At 47.4% G+C, this 16,143-nt stretch overlaps 1 protein-coding gene across 1 annotated transcript in view; it reads right to left on the bottom strand.

The window, feature by feature from the left end:
* LOC132386414 (low affinity immunoglobulin epsilon Fc receptor-like) overlaps positions 1–15,915 on the bottom strand; it is a 34,918-nt gene extending 19,003 nt beyond the window's left edge. Inside the window, exons 1-3 of the mRNA XM_059958691.1 lie at positions 15,813–15,915; positions 8,297–8,448; positions 3,885–4,063 (exon numbers count right to left, since the gene is read on the bottom strand). Coding sequence (XP_059814674.1) covers positions 3,885–3,951 — 67 coding nt within the window. The 5' untranslated portion in view covers positions 3,952–4,063; positions 8,297–8,448; positions 15,813–15,915. The remainder of the gene's footprint in view (positions 1–3,884; positions 4,064–8,296; positions 8,449–15,812) is intronic.
* Positions 15,916–16,143: the final 228 nt, after the last annotated feature.

The following is a 16,143-nucleotide window of genomic DNA, read 5'->3' as shown; positions in this document are numbered from 1 at the left end:
AAGAGAAGAGCAATGGACAGATAGGGGGAGAAAGAGATAGGGGCGATGGGCGGGAAGGTTGAGCAGAAAGATTGGGGAGGGAGAACGGGGTGAGATATGCGGAAACGGGGGCGGGACAGGGGAGAAAATCGGGAACAGTGAGAGGTCACGGAGAGCTGTGAGAGAGGGCAAAAGAAAGGGGGATTGAGAAGGGAGAGTGAGAGAGGAGAAAAATGGCAGAGGGATGGGGACAAAGAAGAAGAAAATTTGAGAGAGAGAGAGAAGAGCGAGGGCAGAGTAGTCGGGAGAAGGAAAAGTGTCGTGGATAGAGAGGAGGAGAAGGCAGAGGGGATATGAGAGGCAAATGTAGGGGCAGAGCGAGGTGGGAAGATTGGGAAGGGCGGACGGAAAATGATGAGAGGGAGCGGGGAAAGAGGGACAGAGCGCGAGACAGAGACCGACAGTGGTAGAACCGGTGATTGTGATAAAGTAGAGACAGGAGGGAGAGGGGACATTGAGAGAGGGCGAAGAGAAGGGGACAGTGGGAATCAGAAGGGAAAAGGAGGAGAGGGAGGAGAGACGGAGAGAGAAGGGAGAGAGGAGAGGGTGGGAGGGGAGAGAAGGGAAGGCGGGGAAGGGAGTGGGGTTTAAAAAGGGAGACAGTAGTTAAGGCTTCATGCCGCGCACTCTCCACACCGAACCCTCTACAGCACTCTCTCTTAAAACACCCCAAGGCGCTCCCTCTATATCGTCCGTTCCAGGGGCTCACTCTTCACGGCACCCTCCCAACTCATCACCCCACATTTCGGAGCCCCTCCCATCGTCTCTCCCACGCGTTCACTCAGCCTGATACTCAAACAGGGAATCAATAGGGTAACTGTACATTTGCCCTCAGATCTCTCGGCGGGATTGGACGCCTCACCTAAACAGAATCAATCCAACAAAGATGAAACATAGAAACATAGAGAAATCGGTGCGGGAGTAGGCCATTCGACTCTTCGAGCCCGCACCGCCATTCGGCATGATCGTGGCTGATCATCCAACTCAGAACCCTGCACCTGCTTTCTATACCCTCTGATCCCTTTAGTCAAAAGGTCCATTTCTAACCTCCTCTTAAATATAGCCCATGAACCGGACTCAACTGTCTCCTCTGGCAGAGAATTACACAGATTCTCCACTCTCTGCGTGAAGAGGTTTTCCTCATCTCGGTCCTAAAAGGCTTCCCCTTTATCCTGAAACTTTGATCCCTTATTCTGGACCCACTCCCCCCCCCCCACACACCCAACATCGGAAACCATCTTCCTGCATCTAGACTGAAAAATCCCTTTAGAATTTTTGTGCGTTTCGATAAGATCTTCCCGCAATTTTATAAATTCCAGTGACTATAAGCCTAGACGATCCATCTTTCTTCATATGGAAGTTCTGCCATTACAGGAATCAATCTGCTGAACCTTCTTTGTGCTCCCTATATGACAAGAAACTCTTTCCTCGGAGTAGGGGAACAAAACTGCAACACAATACTCCAAGTGTAGTCTCACCAAGGCCTTGTACAAGTACAGTGGGACCTCCCTGTTCCTGTACTCGAATCCTCTTGCTATGCATGCCAAAATACCTTTTTGACTTTTTCACCGCCTACTGTACCTGCATGCCCACTTTCAATGCCTGATGTACAATGACACTCAAGTCTCGTTGCGCCTCCCCTTTTCCTAATCGGCAAACAAACAGATCTGTTTTCCTGTTCTTGCAACCAAAGTGGATAACATTAAATTGCATCTGCCATTAATTTGCCCACTCAGCTAACCTAGCCAAGTCACCCTGCAGCCGCTCAGCATCCTCCTCACAGCTAAAAACGCCGTCCAGCTTTGTGTCATCCACAAACGTGGAGATGCTGCATTTAATTCCCTCGTCTAAATCATTAATGTATATTGTAAACAACTGAGGTCCCAGCACTGAGTCTTGCGGTACCACACTAGACACGGCCTGCCAATCTGAAAAGGTCCCGTTTAGTTCCACACTTTGCTTCCTGTTTGCCAATCAATTCTCTATCCAACTGACCAACTGAAACTGACCTCGAACTGTCCGGACCCGGGCGACGAGATGTTTTTGACATTAGGTTGCATGTACAACAGAACAGAAAAGGGAGAGTCAGAAGTCGGGTGAGGACGCCTCCATACCGTCCAATCATACATTCCGGGGGTCAGAGATAAAATGAATCTCCCTCCACACCGTCCCATCACACACTCCCGGGGTAAGACACAGAGTGAATCTCCCTCCACACTGTCCCATCACACACTCCCGGGGTCAAACATAAAATGAATCTCCCTCCTCACAGTCCCATCACACACTCCAAGGGTTAGACATAAAATGAATCGCCCTCCACACGGTCCAATCACACACTTCCGGCGTCCGGCACAGAGTGAGTCTCCCTCCATGCCGTCCCGTCACACACTTCCGTGGTCAGGCACAGAGTGAATCTCCCTCAACACCTTCCGATCACACACTTCCGTGGTCAGACACGGAGTGAATCTCCCTGCTCTCCGTCACATCATACACTCCCGGGGTTGGACATAAGATGAATCTCCCTCCACACCATCCCATTATACACTCCCGGTTTCAGACACAGAGTGAAGCTCCCTCCACACGGTTCCATCACACACTCCCGGGGTCAGGCACAGAGTGGATCTCCCTCAACTTCCCATCACACACTTCCGTGGTCAGACACAGAGTGAATCTCCCTCCACACCGTCCCATCACACGCTTCCGGGGTTAGACACAGAGTGAATCTCCCTCAACACCTTCCCGTCACACACTTCCGTGGTCAGACACGGAATGAATCTCTCTCCACACCGTCCCATCAGACACTCCCGGGGTCAGGCACAGAGTGAATCTCCCTCAACACCTTCCGATCACACACTTCCGTGGTCAGACACGGAGTGAATCTCCCTGCTCTCCGTCACATCATACACTCCCGGGGTTGGACATAAGATGAATCTCCCTCCACACCATCCCATTATACACTCCCGATTTCAGACACAGAGAGAAGCTCCCTCCACACGGTTCCATCACACACTCCTAGGGTCAGGCACAGAGTGAATCTCCCTCCACACCGTCCCATCACACACTCCCGGGGTCAGACATAAAATGAATCTCCCTCCACGCAGTCCCATCACACACTCCCAGGGTTAGACATAAAATGAATCGCCCTCCACACGGTCCAGTCACACACTCCCGGCGTCCGGCACAGAGTGAATCTCCCTCCACGCCGTCCCATCTCACACTCCCGGCGTACGACACAGAGTGATTCTCCCTCCATGCCGTCCCATCACACGCTTCCGGGGTCAGACACAGAGTGAATCTCCCTCAACACCTTCCCATCACATATTTCCGTGGTCAGACACGGAGTGAATCTCCCTCAACACCGTCCCATCAGACACTCCCGGGGTCAGGCACAGAGTGAAGCTCCCTCCACACGGTTCCATCACACACTCCCAGGGTCAGACACAGAGTGAATCTCACTCCACACCGTCCCATCATACACTCCCGGGGTTAGACATGAAATGAATCTCCCTCCACACCGTCCCATCACACACTTTCTGGGTCAGACGCAGAGTGAATCTCTCTTCACACCGTCCCGTGACACATTCCCGAGGTCAGACACAGAGTCAATCTCCCTCCACACCGTCCCATCATAGACTCCCGGGGTCAGACACAGAGTGACTCTCCCTCCACACCGTCCCATCATAGACTCCCGGGGTCAGACACAAAATTAATCTTCCTCCACAGCGTCCTATCGCACACTGTCGGGGTCAGACATTGTGTTAAGCTCCCTCCTCACCGTCCCATCACTCACTCCCGGGATCAACACCGAGTGAAACTCCCTAACTCCGTCTCTCTGCCCCACGCACCTTGTGAAGTTGACCGTGAGTCCATTTTGGTGAACTTCACATTCAGGTATGTCTCGCTGCCGTCCATCCTGTCGAGGATTCTTTCCGTCTCTGAGCTCGAAAGCGGAAGCAGCCGTTGTCAACTGAAGTCCGTGTTGATAGGACAGTTAGACCGACACCAACGAACAGCAGATGAACAGCTGTTAAAGAGAGGAACCGAGAGCAGGCGGAGTAAGTCGGGGAGGAGAGGGGATGGGGCGTTGGAGAATGTGATTAGAGTGGTGGGGTAGAACACTGAAATTGTGGAGAAATGGGAGAGTGAGAGAAATGGGAAGGATCGTGGAGGGAGAGAAACGGATGACTGGGAGATAGTCGGGTGTCTGCAGAGAGAGGGAACGAGCGATAAAGACGGGGAAAGGAAAGAGGGAGAAAGGGGAGAAATAGAGACGGAAGATATGGAGAGAGATCGGGAGGAGGAGGGATAAAAGAGAGTGCGCGCGCACGAGTTGAAGAGAGGGACGGATTGAATGAGAGGGAGCGGAGACGAGGATTGGCAGGAGACAGAGCGATATAGAAAGTAACAGAGTGCAGGAAGGGAAGGGATGAGGGCGAAGGTATGTGGACGGTGGACGGAGAAATGAATCGGAGGTGGGGTGATGAGGGAGAAGGAAGGAGTTCGATGTAGGGAGAGAGGATACGGAGTGGGATACAGGAAAAGAAAGGGAAGAAGAGACCGAGGGCAGGAATGAGGATGGAGCGAATGTCGGAGGGATTTGTATCACTCAGACAGAGCCTCTATTGTCCTGGAGATTTGCACCCCGCGGTTCTTTGCTGATTTACCCCAAGGACGCGCACACAGCTCCTGACCACCGCCAGGACTTCAGCCCATCTGTCTGCGAGAAAACACAGAGTGCTGGGTCACAAAGACCCAGCACATCCACTTTCCTCGCAGAGAGATGAACAGAATCCAGTGGCGCTCTATCTCTTTCGTTCCGTATTCCAACTCTCTCACTCTCTCTCTCTCTCGCACTCTCTTTCTCTCTCTCTCTCTCTTGCACTCGCTCTCTCCCCTCTCTCGTCCTCTCTCTCTCTCTCTCTCTCTCTCCCCCTCTCTCCTCTCTCTCTCTCCCTCTCGTTCTCGCTCTCTCTATCTCTTTCGTTCCCTATTCCGTTTCTCGCTGCCTCTCTCTCTCTCGCACTCGCTCTGTTTCTCTCCCTCTCTCTTCCTCCCTCCTCTCTCTCTCCCTCTCACTCCCTCTGCCTCTCTCCCTCTCTCTCCCTCTCTCTCTCTCTCTCTCTCTCTCTCTCCCTTCTCTCTCACACAGACACTCACTCACACAGTATCTCACTCCCTCTCCCGTTCTTTCTCTTTCAGCTCTCCTCCATCGCTCTTTATCTCACCTACCGTCCTCGAGTGGCTTGGTCATAGTTTGCAGGCGCTTGAATGATACACAAGGGATTGCCGGAGACATGTTTTTCACACAGAGTTTATGGATTGCGACAGAGCGATATTGTACTTCCAGCAAAGGTGGTGGAGGTGGATCTAATGGGGACTTTTAAGAGACTTTTAGTTAGCAACATTGTTCTAGGATTTTGACAATGGAATTGACCCCTACGTCTATTTTCCTTTTATCCAGAAACATTGCCACAAAGCCATCTATTCCACTCAATCATTGACAAATGATAAGAAAAGTCGCGGTCCCACACTGACCCCCTGAGTAACACCGCTAGTCACCGGCAGCCAACCCGAGAAGGCCTCTTTTATACCCACTCGCTGCCTCCTGCCTGTCAGCCATTCCTCTCTCCATGCCTGTGTTTGCCGTAACGCCACAGGATTTTATCTTGTTCAACAGCCTCATTCATGCCGCTTTACCAAATACTTTCTGAAAGTCCAGTAAATGACATCCACTGCCTGTTCTTTAGTGACCCTGCTGGATACTTCCTCAAAGAACTCTAACAGATTTGTCAGCAAGATGTCGCATGTCAAAAACCAAGCTGACGTTGACATATTTTATCCTGTGTCAGCAAGTGCCTCAATTATATTAATAGACTCCAACACTCTCCAAACTACTGTGGGTAGGGGAACTGGCTCACACTTTCCTTTAGAAACATGACCACATTGAAAGCCTACAGATAAATAGAGGCCCTTCGGCTCAGAATGACGTACCGAATAGGTCCCTACTTCTGAAACTACTAGTCTTACATATGACCTTCTATTTTACGAAGTTACCGATAAACAGAAACAGATTTAAAATAAGGTGATAGATAAGATAGAGGCAGGAAAGTTGTTTGCACAAATAAAAATGACCTGGATGAGGTGGTAGAGGGATGCGATGGTAGGTTTGCTGATGACTCTAAAGTTGGAGGCATTGTAGATAATGTGGAGGGCTGTCAGAGGTTCCAGCGAGAAATTGATAAATCGCAAATCTGGGCTGAGAAGTGGTTGATGGAGTTCAACCCAGATAAGTGTGAAATTTTTCATTTGTGTCATAGTGTGGTCATAAGTTATCAACAGACCATCCCTCCACTTCCTCACCAGGTTATGCATAACATCACGAGGAGTAAGGGTCCCTGAAGAGATCCCTAAGACACTGCACTTGTGATAGACATCCATGCAGAACATGACCCGTCTACAACTACTCTTTGCGTTCTGTGGTCAAGCTAGTTCTGGATCCACAAAGCAATGTCGTCTTGAATCCCAGGCCTCCTTACTGTCTCAGTAAGCCCTGTCTATCCGTAAGCCAACCTTCTTTTCCATAGTCACTTCACTTCGGTTACAACCCCCTAGCAAATCTAGATTAGTGATGGGAGATTATGTGGGACATCAGGAGTAGGTGATATGACGGTGGGAGGCAGATTCACCACATGTCTGACCCTGGGAGCGTCTGATTGGACAGTGTGGAGGAATCCTCACTCTCTGTCTGATGCCCTGATTGTATGTTTAGACACTGTGGAGGGAGATTTACTTCTGTCTGACCCCGGCTGTGTGTCATGGGATGGAGTGTAAGGAGTTTGTTCTGTGTCTGACCCCGGGAGTGTATGCAGACTCGGTTTGAAAGATTCTCTGTCACGTCCCGGGGATTTGTGATGGGACGGTGTGTAGGGAGATTCATATTGCATAACCCCGGTTGTGTGTGAATGGACAGTGTGGAGTGAGCTTCGCTCTGTATCTGACCCTGGGTGTCTGTGGTGGATCCGTGTGAAGGGAGATTCTCTCGTTGTCTGACCCCAAGAGTGTGTAATGGGACGGTGTGGAAGGAGCCTGACTCTGTGTCAAACCCCGAGAGAGTGTCATGGGTCGGTGTGGAGGGAGTTTCACTTCGTCAGGCCCCGGAGAGAGTGGAGTCATCCTCACATGGTCTGGCAGAAACCTCATCCTCGACTGAGCTGATTTCCAGCAGTTTTCAACCATTGTTTGAGCTTTCATTCTTCACCTCACCGTGAGGTTTGGCCACCGTTGATATAAAATAACAAGCGACCTTCCTGTTGATCCATCCCTGTCAACAAGTTTGCTGTGTAAATGGGGAACAGTGAGTGACCGTTTGAGTTTTGCTGACAAAGAAATTCTGAACCTACAGGGAGACATCATGTCGTTGTTGATGTAAATTGTCACGAGTACCCTCACTGAAGGGAGATTACCCTGCAACCATCCAGATTTCGCAGAATCGGTCACTGTAGATCTTTGGCCTCAAGACTCAACCTCAAGTTCAGGAACAGTTATTTCCCCACAATATTAATCCTCAACCATCAGGAAGGAGCTACAGGAGCCTCAGCTCCTAAACCATCAGGTTCGGTACAGATATTAACCCTCAGCCATCAGATAGGAAGTGCAGGTGCCTCGGGACTCACACCAGTTTCAGAAATGTTCACTACCCCTCAACCTTCAGGAGGGAGGTGCAGGAGCATCCGGACCAACACCAACAGGTTCAGGAAAAGCTATACCCCTCAACAATTATTAGAAGTTACAGGATCCTCAGCTCGCTCTCTACCTGGTTCAGGGACAGTTACTAATCATCAACCATCAGGACGGAGGTACAGAAGCCTCAGGAACTAGACCATTAGGTTCGAAAATAGTGATTACCTTCAGTCATCAGGAAGGTGATACAGGAGTTTCAGGCCATTCTCCACCACCAGTCTCTGGAACAGTTATTTCCCCTCAACCAGCAGTAAGAAGGTACAGCAGCCTCAGAACCCTCACCACCAGGATTAGGACCGGTTATTACCCCTTAACAATCGGAAAAGAGGTACAGGTGCTTCAGGACCCACACCACCAGGTTCAGGAACACTTACTGCCGCTCAGCCATCAGGAGGGAGATACAGGAGCCTCTGGACACACATAGCAAGGTTCAGGAGCAATTATTATACCTCAAGCATCGGGAACAGGTGCAGGGGTCTCACGTGGCAAACCACGAGGTTCAGAAAATGTTACTAACCTTCATCCATCAGGAGAGAAGTAGGGATGTATAGGAGCCTCAGGACACACACCAAGTTGAGCAACAGTTATTATTCCGCAACCACCAGGTAGGAGGCACAGGAGCCTCAGGACTCACAACACGAGGTTTTGAAACAGATAAATCCCATCAACCTACAGGAACAAGGAACAAGAGCCGTAGGTTTATAGCATTAATGGTAAGACTATTAACAGTGTCCCCTAGCTCAGGTGTTATCTAATAGAGAAACACATAGAACATAGAAAATAACCCGACAGCACAATATAAACCCTTCAGGCCATAAGGATGTGTCAATCATGTCCCTACCCGAGAAAATACTAGGCTTACTTATAGCCTTCTATTTTTCTAAGCTCCATATACCTATCCAAATGTATCTGAAAAGACCCTATCGTATCCGCCTCCACAAGCTTTTCCGGCAGACCATTCCAATCACTCACCACTATCAGAGTGAAAAAAATACCCCTGACATCTCCTCTGTACCTGGTCCCCAGCACCTGAAACCGGTGTCCTCTTGCTTGCCGCACGATGTATAGATGTATAAAGACTCTGACTTTCCACGCGAGAAACGCCTCTCATCATCTTATACACCTCCTTCAGGTCAACTGACATCCTCTGCCGCTCCAGGGAGAAAAGGCCGAATTTACTCAAACTATCCTCACAGGACAGGCAGGCAGACAGACAGACAGACAGAAAGACATACTTTATTGATGCCGAGTGAAATTGGGTTTCGTTACAGACGCACCAACCAAGACCAGTTTAGAAATTTAGCAATATAAAATTATAAATAATAATAATTTAATCGTGCCAAGTGGAAATAAGTCCAGGACCAGCCTATTGGCCCAGGGTGTCTGACACTCCGATGGAGGAGTTGTAAATTTTGATGGCCACAGACCGGAATGACTTCCTATGACGCTCAGCGTTACAATTCGGTGGAACGAGACTCTGGCTGAATGTACTCCTCTGCCTAACCAGTAAATTATGGAGTGGATCGGAGTCATTTTCCAAGATGGCATGCAACTTGAACAGCATCCTCTTTTCAGACACCACCGTCAGAGAGTCCAGTTCCAAACCCAAAGTATGACGTGCCTTATGAATGAGTTTGTTGATTCCGTTTGTGTCTGCTACCCTCCGCCTGCTGCCCCAGCACATAACAGCAAATATAGAACATAGAACATAGTACAGCACATTACAGGCCCTTCGGCCCACAAGTTGGTGCTGACCCTCAAACCTGCCTCTAATAAACCTTCCCCCACCTTAAATTCCGCCATGTATCTGTCTAGTTGTCTCTTAAACTTCACTAGTGTATTTACCTCTACCACTGACTCAGGCAGTGCATTCCACGCACCAACCATTCTCTGTGTCAAAAGACTTCCCCTAATATCCCCCTTGAACTTCCCTCCCCTTACCTGAAATCCATGTCTTGTACTGAACAGTGGTGCCCTGGGGAAGAGGTGCTGGCTGTCCTCACTGTCTATTCCGATAAATATCTTGTACACCCTTATCATGTCTCCTCTCATCCCCCTTTTCTCCAAAGAGTAAAGCCCTAGCTCCCTTAATCTCTGAACATAATCCATACACTCTAAACCAGGCAGCGTCCTGGTAAATCTCCTCTGTACCCTTTACAATGCTCCCACATCTCTCCTATAGTGAGGTGACAAGAACTGGACACAGTACTCCAAGTGTGGCCAAACCAGAGTTTTATAAACATGCATCATTACATCACGTCTCTTAAACTCTATCCCTCGACTTATGAATGGTAACAACCCATAGGTTTTCTTAACTACCCTCTCTATCTGTGAGGCAACTTTCAGGAATCTGTGGACATTTACCCCCACATCCCTCTGCTCCTCCACACCAACAAGAATCCTGCCATTTACTTTGTACTCTGCCTTGGAATTTGTCCTTCCAAACTGTACCACCTCACACTCCTCAGGGTTGCACTCCATCTGCCACCTCTCAGCTCACTTCTGCATCCTATCAATGTCTCTCTGCATGACAGCACTGGCCACCACAGACTCGGAGAACATCCTGAGCATCGTCCAGCAGATATCAAAGGACCTTAGTCTCCTCAGGAAATAGAGACTGCTCTGACCCTTCTTGTAGACAGCCTCAGTGTTCTTTGACCAGTCCACTTTATTATAAATTGTCCCCAATCCATAAAACATTCTTGTAAATATCCTCTGCACAATTTCTATTGTCTGCACATCCTTTCGGTAGTGAGACAACCAAAACTGAGCACAGTACTTAAAGTGTGGTCTGACTGGGGTCCTCTATATCTGCAATATTACCTCTCGGCTCCTAAATTCACTTCCACTATTGATGAATGCGAATAGACTGTGCGCCTCCTTAACCACAGTGTCATCCCGCATAGCTGCTTTGAGCGTCTTGTAGACAAGGAACCCAAGATCCCTCTGATTATCCACACTGCCAAGAGTCTTACAATTAATACTATATTCTGCCATCATACTTGAACTACCAAAATGAACCACTTCACAATTTTTTGTGTTGAACTCCATCTGCTACTTCTCAGCCCAGTTTTGCATTCACTCAATGTCCCGCGGTAACCTCTGACAGCCCTCCTTACTATCCTCAACAACTCAATCCTTTGTGTCATAACCCATCCCTCCACTTCCTCATCCAGGTCAGTTTTACTATCAGAGAAAACTTTCTCTGCTTCTTTCTTATCTATCACCTTTCATATTTTATCTGTTTCTATACTATCTCCTCTCATATTCTGAATTGCAGTGAATTGAGTCGCAGGATATCCAATATCTTCTCATAGTCTAATCCCCTCATCTCTGCATTTGACATGGTGAAACTCCGCTGCACCGCCTTCAAAATCAGTACATGCATTCTCAAGTCAGGAGACAGGAACTGCATGCAGTACTCCAGGTGCGGCCTCATCACTACCCTGTGCAGATGCAGCATAACCTCCCAGGACTTAAATTCAATCCATTTAGAAATTAAGCCTAAAATATTTTATACAACGAAGCAAGAGGCTGAGAGGGAAGTGGTAAAGGCATGTCGGAGAGAAATCTTGTGTTTTACTGCTCGGAGTAATTAGACTAGACTGCGCAGGCGCCTGACGTATGCGCCAACGTTGTTATTTTAGGGTGCGGCGTTGAGAGCGGGTAGTGCAATGAGAATGAGCAGAGTGGCACGGCATTGGCTCAACAGGCTTCGGCGTGAGCAGCCAGAGGCGAGGGGAGGTTCTGGTATGTTTTGTTTTGTTCGCTTAGAATAGACAGCATGCCGGACAGGATGTTGGAATGCTCCTGTTGCAGGGTGTGAGAAGTCAGTGAGACCTCTGGTGTTCTTGACAGCGACACCTGCGGGAAGTGCATCCAGCTGCAGCTTAGCTCCGAACAAACCGCTTTACGGATCTGGAGCAGGATCTGGACTACCTCCGGATCATTCGGGAGAATGAGGAGTTTATAGATAATATTTTCAGGGAGGTTTTTACGCCAAAGGAGCAGGGCACAGATAATTGGGTTGCCTTCAGGCGATGGAAGACGAAAGGGCATGTGGATTGCGTGGTCAGCATTCTGAAATGGGAGGGTGATCAGCCAGATGTCATGGTACACATCGGTACCAATGACAATGGGAGAAAGAGTGAGGAGGTCCTGAACGGTGCGTATAGAGAGCTTGGTAGGAAGTTAAAAAGCAGGACCTCGAGGGTGGTAATCTCAAGATGAGAATAATGCCAGAGTGTGTAAAAGTAGGATGGTCAGGAGGATGAACACGCGGCTGAGGAACTGGTCTAGGGACAGAGTTACAGATTTCAGGATACTTGTGCCCTCTTCTGGGGAGTTGGGTCCTGTAAAGGAAAGGTGGGTTATACCTAAATTACAAGTGGACCAATATCTTTGCAGGGTTTTTAGTGCTACTTGGGAGGGCTTAAACCAGATTTGCAGGGATGTGCGATTGAGCGCCAGACTAGATGGTCGAGAGGGGGTGAAAATAAATGATGCTGATTATTCATGCAATGTCACAAATAGAAGGGTTGCGTGTGGCGGTAATAATCTGAGGTGTGTTGATTTCAATGCTGGGAGTATTGTGGGAAAGGCTGACGAGCTGAAGGCGTGGATTGACACATAGAATTACGACGGTCTCGTCATTACTGAAACTTGGCTACAGGAGGGGCAGGACTGGCTGCTCAATGTTCCAGAGTTCCGATGTTTCAGACGTGATAGAGGCAGAGGGATGAAGGGTGAGTGTTGGGGAGGTGGTGCTGGGTGGTATTGCTAACAGGGGAAATGCTGCAGCAGTGCTCAGGCAGGGCAGATTAGAGGGTTTGTTTACCAAGGCCATTAGGGCGGAGCTGAGAAACAATAAGAAACAATACATTCACTTTAATTAGGATGCATTATAGACCACCCAATAGTCAGCGGGAATTAGATTAGCAAATCTGCAGAGAGATCGCAGACAGCTGCAGGAAACATAAGGCTGTGATAGTTGGGGATTTTAATTTTCCACATATTGATTGGGGTTCCCATACTGTTACAGGTCGAGAGTTTATAAAATGTGCTTAGGAAACTTTTCTAAATCAATATAAAGAAGTTCCAACTAGAGAGGATGCAATATTAGATCACCTGTGAGGAAACAAGTTGGGACAGGTGAAGGAAGTGTGTAAGTAGGGGAACAGTTTGTTTCCAGTTAGTTTCCAGTTTGTTTACAGTTAGTTTGAACGTGATCATGGATAAAGATGGATCTGGGCCTCGGGTTGAGGATCTAAACTGGAAAAAGGCCATATCTGAAGTAATGAGAAATGATCGAAACATTTGGATTGGGTCAGGTTGTTCTCTGGAAAGGATGTGATTGGTGAGTGTGTGGCCATCAAAGGAGGATTTCTCAGTTTGTATGTTCCTGTCAGGAATAAAAGAAAAGTGAATAAGAATAAGGAACCTTGGTTCTCAAGGGATATTGGAACTCTGATAAAGAAGAAGAGAGATATACGTCACATATAGGAAACAGAGAGCAAAGAAGTTGCTTGACGAGTACAGAAAGTGCAAAACATCTATTTAAGAAAGAAATCAGGAGGGCTAAAAGAAGACAGTTTTGGCAGTCAAGGTGAAGGATAATCGTAAGAGCTTCTACAGGTGTATTAAGAGCAAAAGGAGTGTAAGGTTTAAAATTGGTCCTCTTGAAGATCAGATGGTAGGCTTTGTATGGAACCAAAATATATGAGGGAGATTTTAAATGTTTTTATTTTTGCATCTGTGTGAACTAAGAAAACTGACATGGAGTCAATGGAAATAAGGCAAACAAATAGTGAGGTCATGGATACTATAGAGTTTGAAGAGGAGAAGGTGCTTGCTAAATTGAGGCAAATCAGAATGGATAAATCCCCGGGACCTGACAGGGTATTCCCTCCCACCTTGAATGCGACAACTGTTGTAATTGCAATGGCCCTGGCAGATATATTTAAAATGTCGGTATCTGCTGGTGAGGTGCCGGAGGATTGGAGGAGAGCTCATGCTGTTTCGTTGTTTAAAAAATGCTCCAAAAGTAATCCCCGAAATTATAGGCCGGTAGATATGACGTCTGTAGTAGGTAAATTATTGGAAGGATTACTGAGATACATGATCTACAAGCATTTGGATAGACAGGGGCTCATTAGGGAGAGTCGACATGGCTTTGTTTGTGGTAGGTCATGTTTTTCAAACCTATTGATTTTTTCGAGGAGGTTACCAGTAAAGTGTAGGAAGCGAAGGCAGTGCATGTTGTCTATATGAAATTCAGTAAGCCCTTTGACAATGTCCCTCATAGCAGGGTAGTTAGGAAGATTCAGTCGCTACTTATACCTTATGGGGTAGCAAATTGGATTAGACAATGGCTCAATGGGAGAAGCCAGAGAGTGGTAATGGAGGATTGTTTCTCTGAATGGAAGCCTGTGACGAGTAGTGTACCATAGGGACCAGTGCTGGGTCCATTGCTGTTTGTCATCGATATCTATGATCTGGATGACAATGTGGCAAATTGGATTAACAACTTTGCTGACAATACAAAGATTGAAGGTGTAGTGGACAGTGGGGAAGGTTTCCAAAGCTTGTAGAGGGTTTTTGACCAGCTGGAAAAAAATGGACTGAAATGGCAGATGGAGCATAATACAGACATGTATGATGTATTGCGCTTTGGAAGGACAAACCAAGGTATAACATACAAGGTAAATCGCAGGCACAGAGGAGTGCAGTAGAACAGAGGGATCTGGGAATACAGATAAAAAGTAATTAAGAGGAATTTTAAGAGGAATAGACAGAGTGGACAGCCAGCTTAAGATACTTTATGGAGGAATTTAAGGTGGGGGTTTATATGGGAGGCAGGGTTTGTGGGTCGGCACAACATTGTTGGCCGAAGGGCCTTTAATGTGCTGTACTATTCTATTTTCTATGTCAAAACATACCATAAACGTGACTTCACAGGTAGATAGGGCCGTAAAGAGAGCTTTCGAACATTGCCCTTTATAAATCAAAGTATTGGGTTTAAGAGTTGGAACGGAGAGGGAGGTTGGGTGACGCATTGGTGAGGCTATATTTGGTGTATTGTGTGCAGTTTTGGTAACCAACTTTCAGGAAGTTTTGAATAAGTTTGAAAGAGTGCAGAGAAGCTTTACACGGAATTTGCAGGGTCTTGATAAACTGAGTTACAGAGAAAGGTTGAATAGGTTATGAATTTATTTCATGGAGTGTAAAAGAATGAGAGGACCTTTGACAGAAGTAGATGAAATTATGATGTTTATAGATAGGTTGAATGCAAGCAGGCATTTTAAACTGAGGCGAGGGGAGGAAAAAGTCAGAGGACAGGCTTTAAGGGTGAAAGGGGGGACGTTTAAAGGGAACATTAGTGGAGTTTTCTACACACACAGCGTGGTTGGACTGTAGAATGAGCTGCCAGATGAAGTGTAAATTCGTGCTCACCTTTAGCATTTAAGAAAAACCTGGACAAGTAGATGAATGAGAGGTGTATGGAGGGATATTATCCAGGTGCAGGTCAGTGAGACTTGGCATAAAAATGTTTCGGCACTGACAGAAAGGGCCTAAAGGCCTATTTCTGTAATGTAATAGAACAATAGAACCATAGAACACTAACGCACAGTACAGGCCCTTCAGCCATCCATGTTGTGCCGACCGATTTAATCCATAAAAATGTACCAAACTCACACTACCCCTAAACCCTCCATTTTTCTTTCATCCATGTGCCTTTCCAAGAGGCTATTAAACACCCCTAATGTTTACCCCTAATGATTACCCCTAATGTTCTATGGTTCAATGGTTCTGACAGTCTGCGATCTCTCTGCAGGTCTGTTCCTCATAATCCAGCAGACTTTTCGCAGGTCGACAATGTAGCTCCAATGTCATGGAGCTACATTTCCTCATTTCCACAGCTGAAGAAAAAACAATCGATGTAGTGTATATGGATTTCAGCAAGGCATGTGTTAAAGTATCCGATTCAAGGCTTATTGAGAAAGTAAGGAGGCATGGGATCCAAGGGGACTTACTTTGTGGATACAGAACTGGCTTTCCCACAGAACGTAAAGCGTGGTTGTAGACGGGTCATTTTCTGCATGGTGGTCGGTCACCAGTGGAGTGCCTCAACAATCTGCTCTGGGACCCTTACTCTTCGTGAGCTGGAGGAGGAAGTGGAGCGATGGGTTAGCAAGTTTCCTGATGACACAAAGGTTGGAGGTGTTGTGGATAGTGTGGAGGGCTCTCGGAAGTTACAGCGGGACATTGATAGGATGCAAAACTGGACTGAGAAATAGCAGATGGAGTTTAACCCAGATAAGAGTGAAGTGGTTAATTTTGGTGGGTCAAATATTATGGCAGAAT

The sequence above is a fragment of the Hypanus sabinus genome, unplaced genomic scaffold (genome assembly GCF_030144855.1).
Source record: "Hypanus sabinus isolate sHypSab1 unplaced genomic scaffold, sHypSab1.hap1 scaffold_1149, whole genome shotgun sequence".
NCBI classification, from domain to species: domain Eukaryota; kingdom Metazoa; phylum Chordata; class Chondrichthyes; order Myliobatiformes; family Dasyatidae; genus Hypanus; species Hypanus sabinus.
This window is presented reverse-complemented; position numbering and strand designations above follow the sequence as displayed.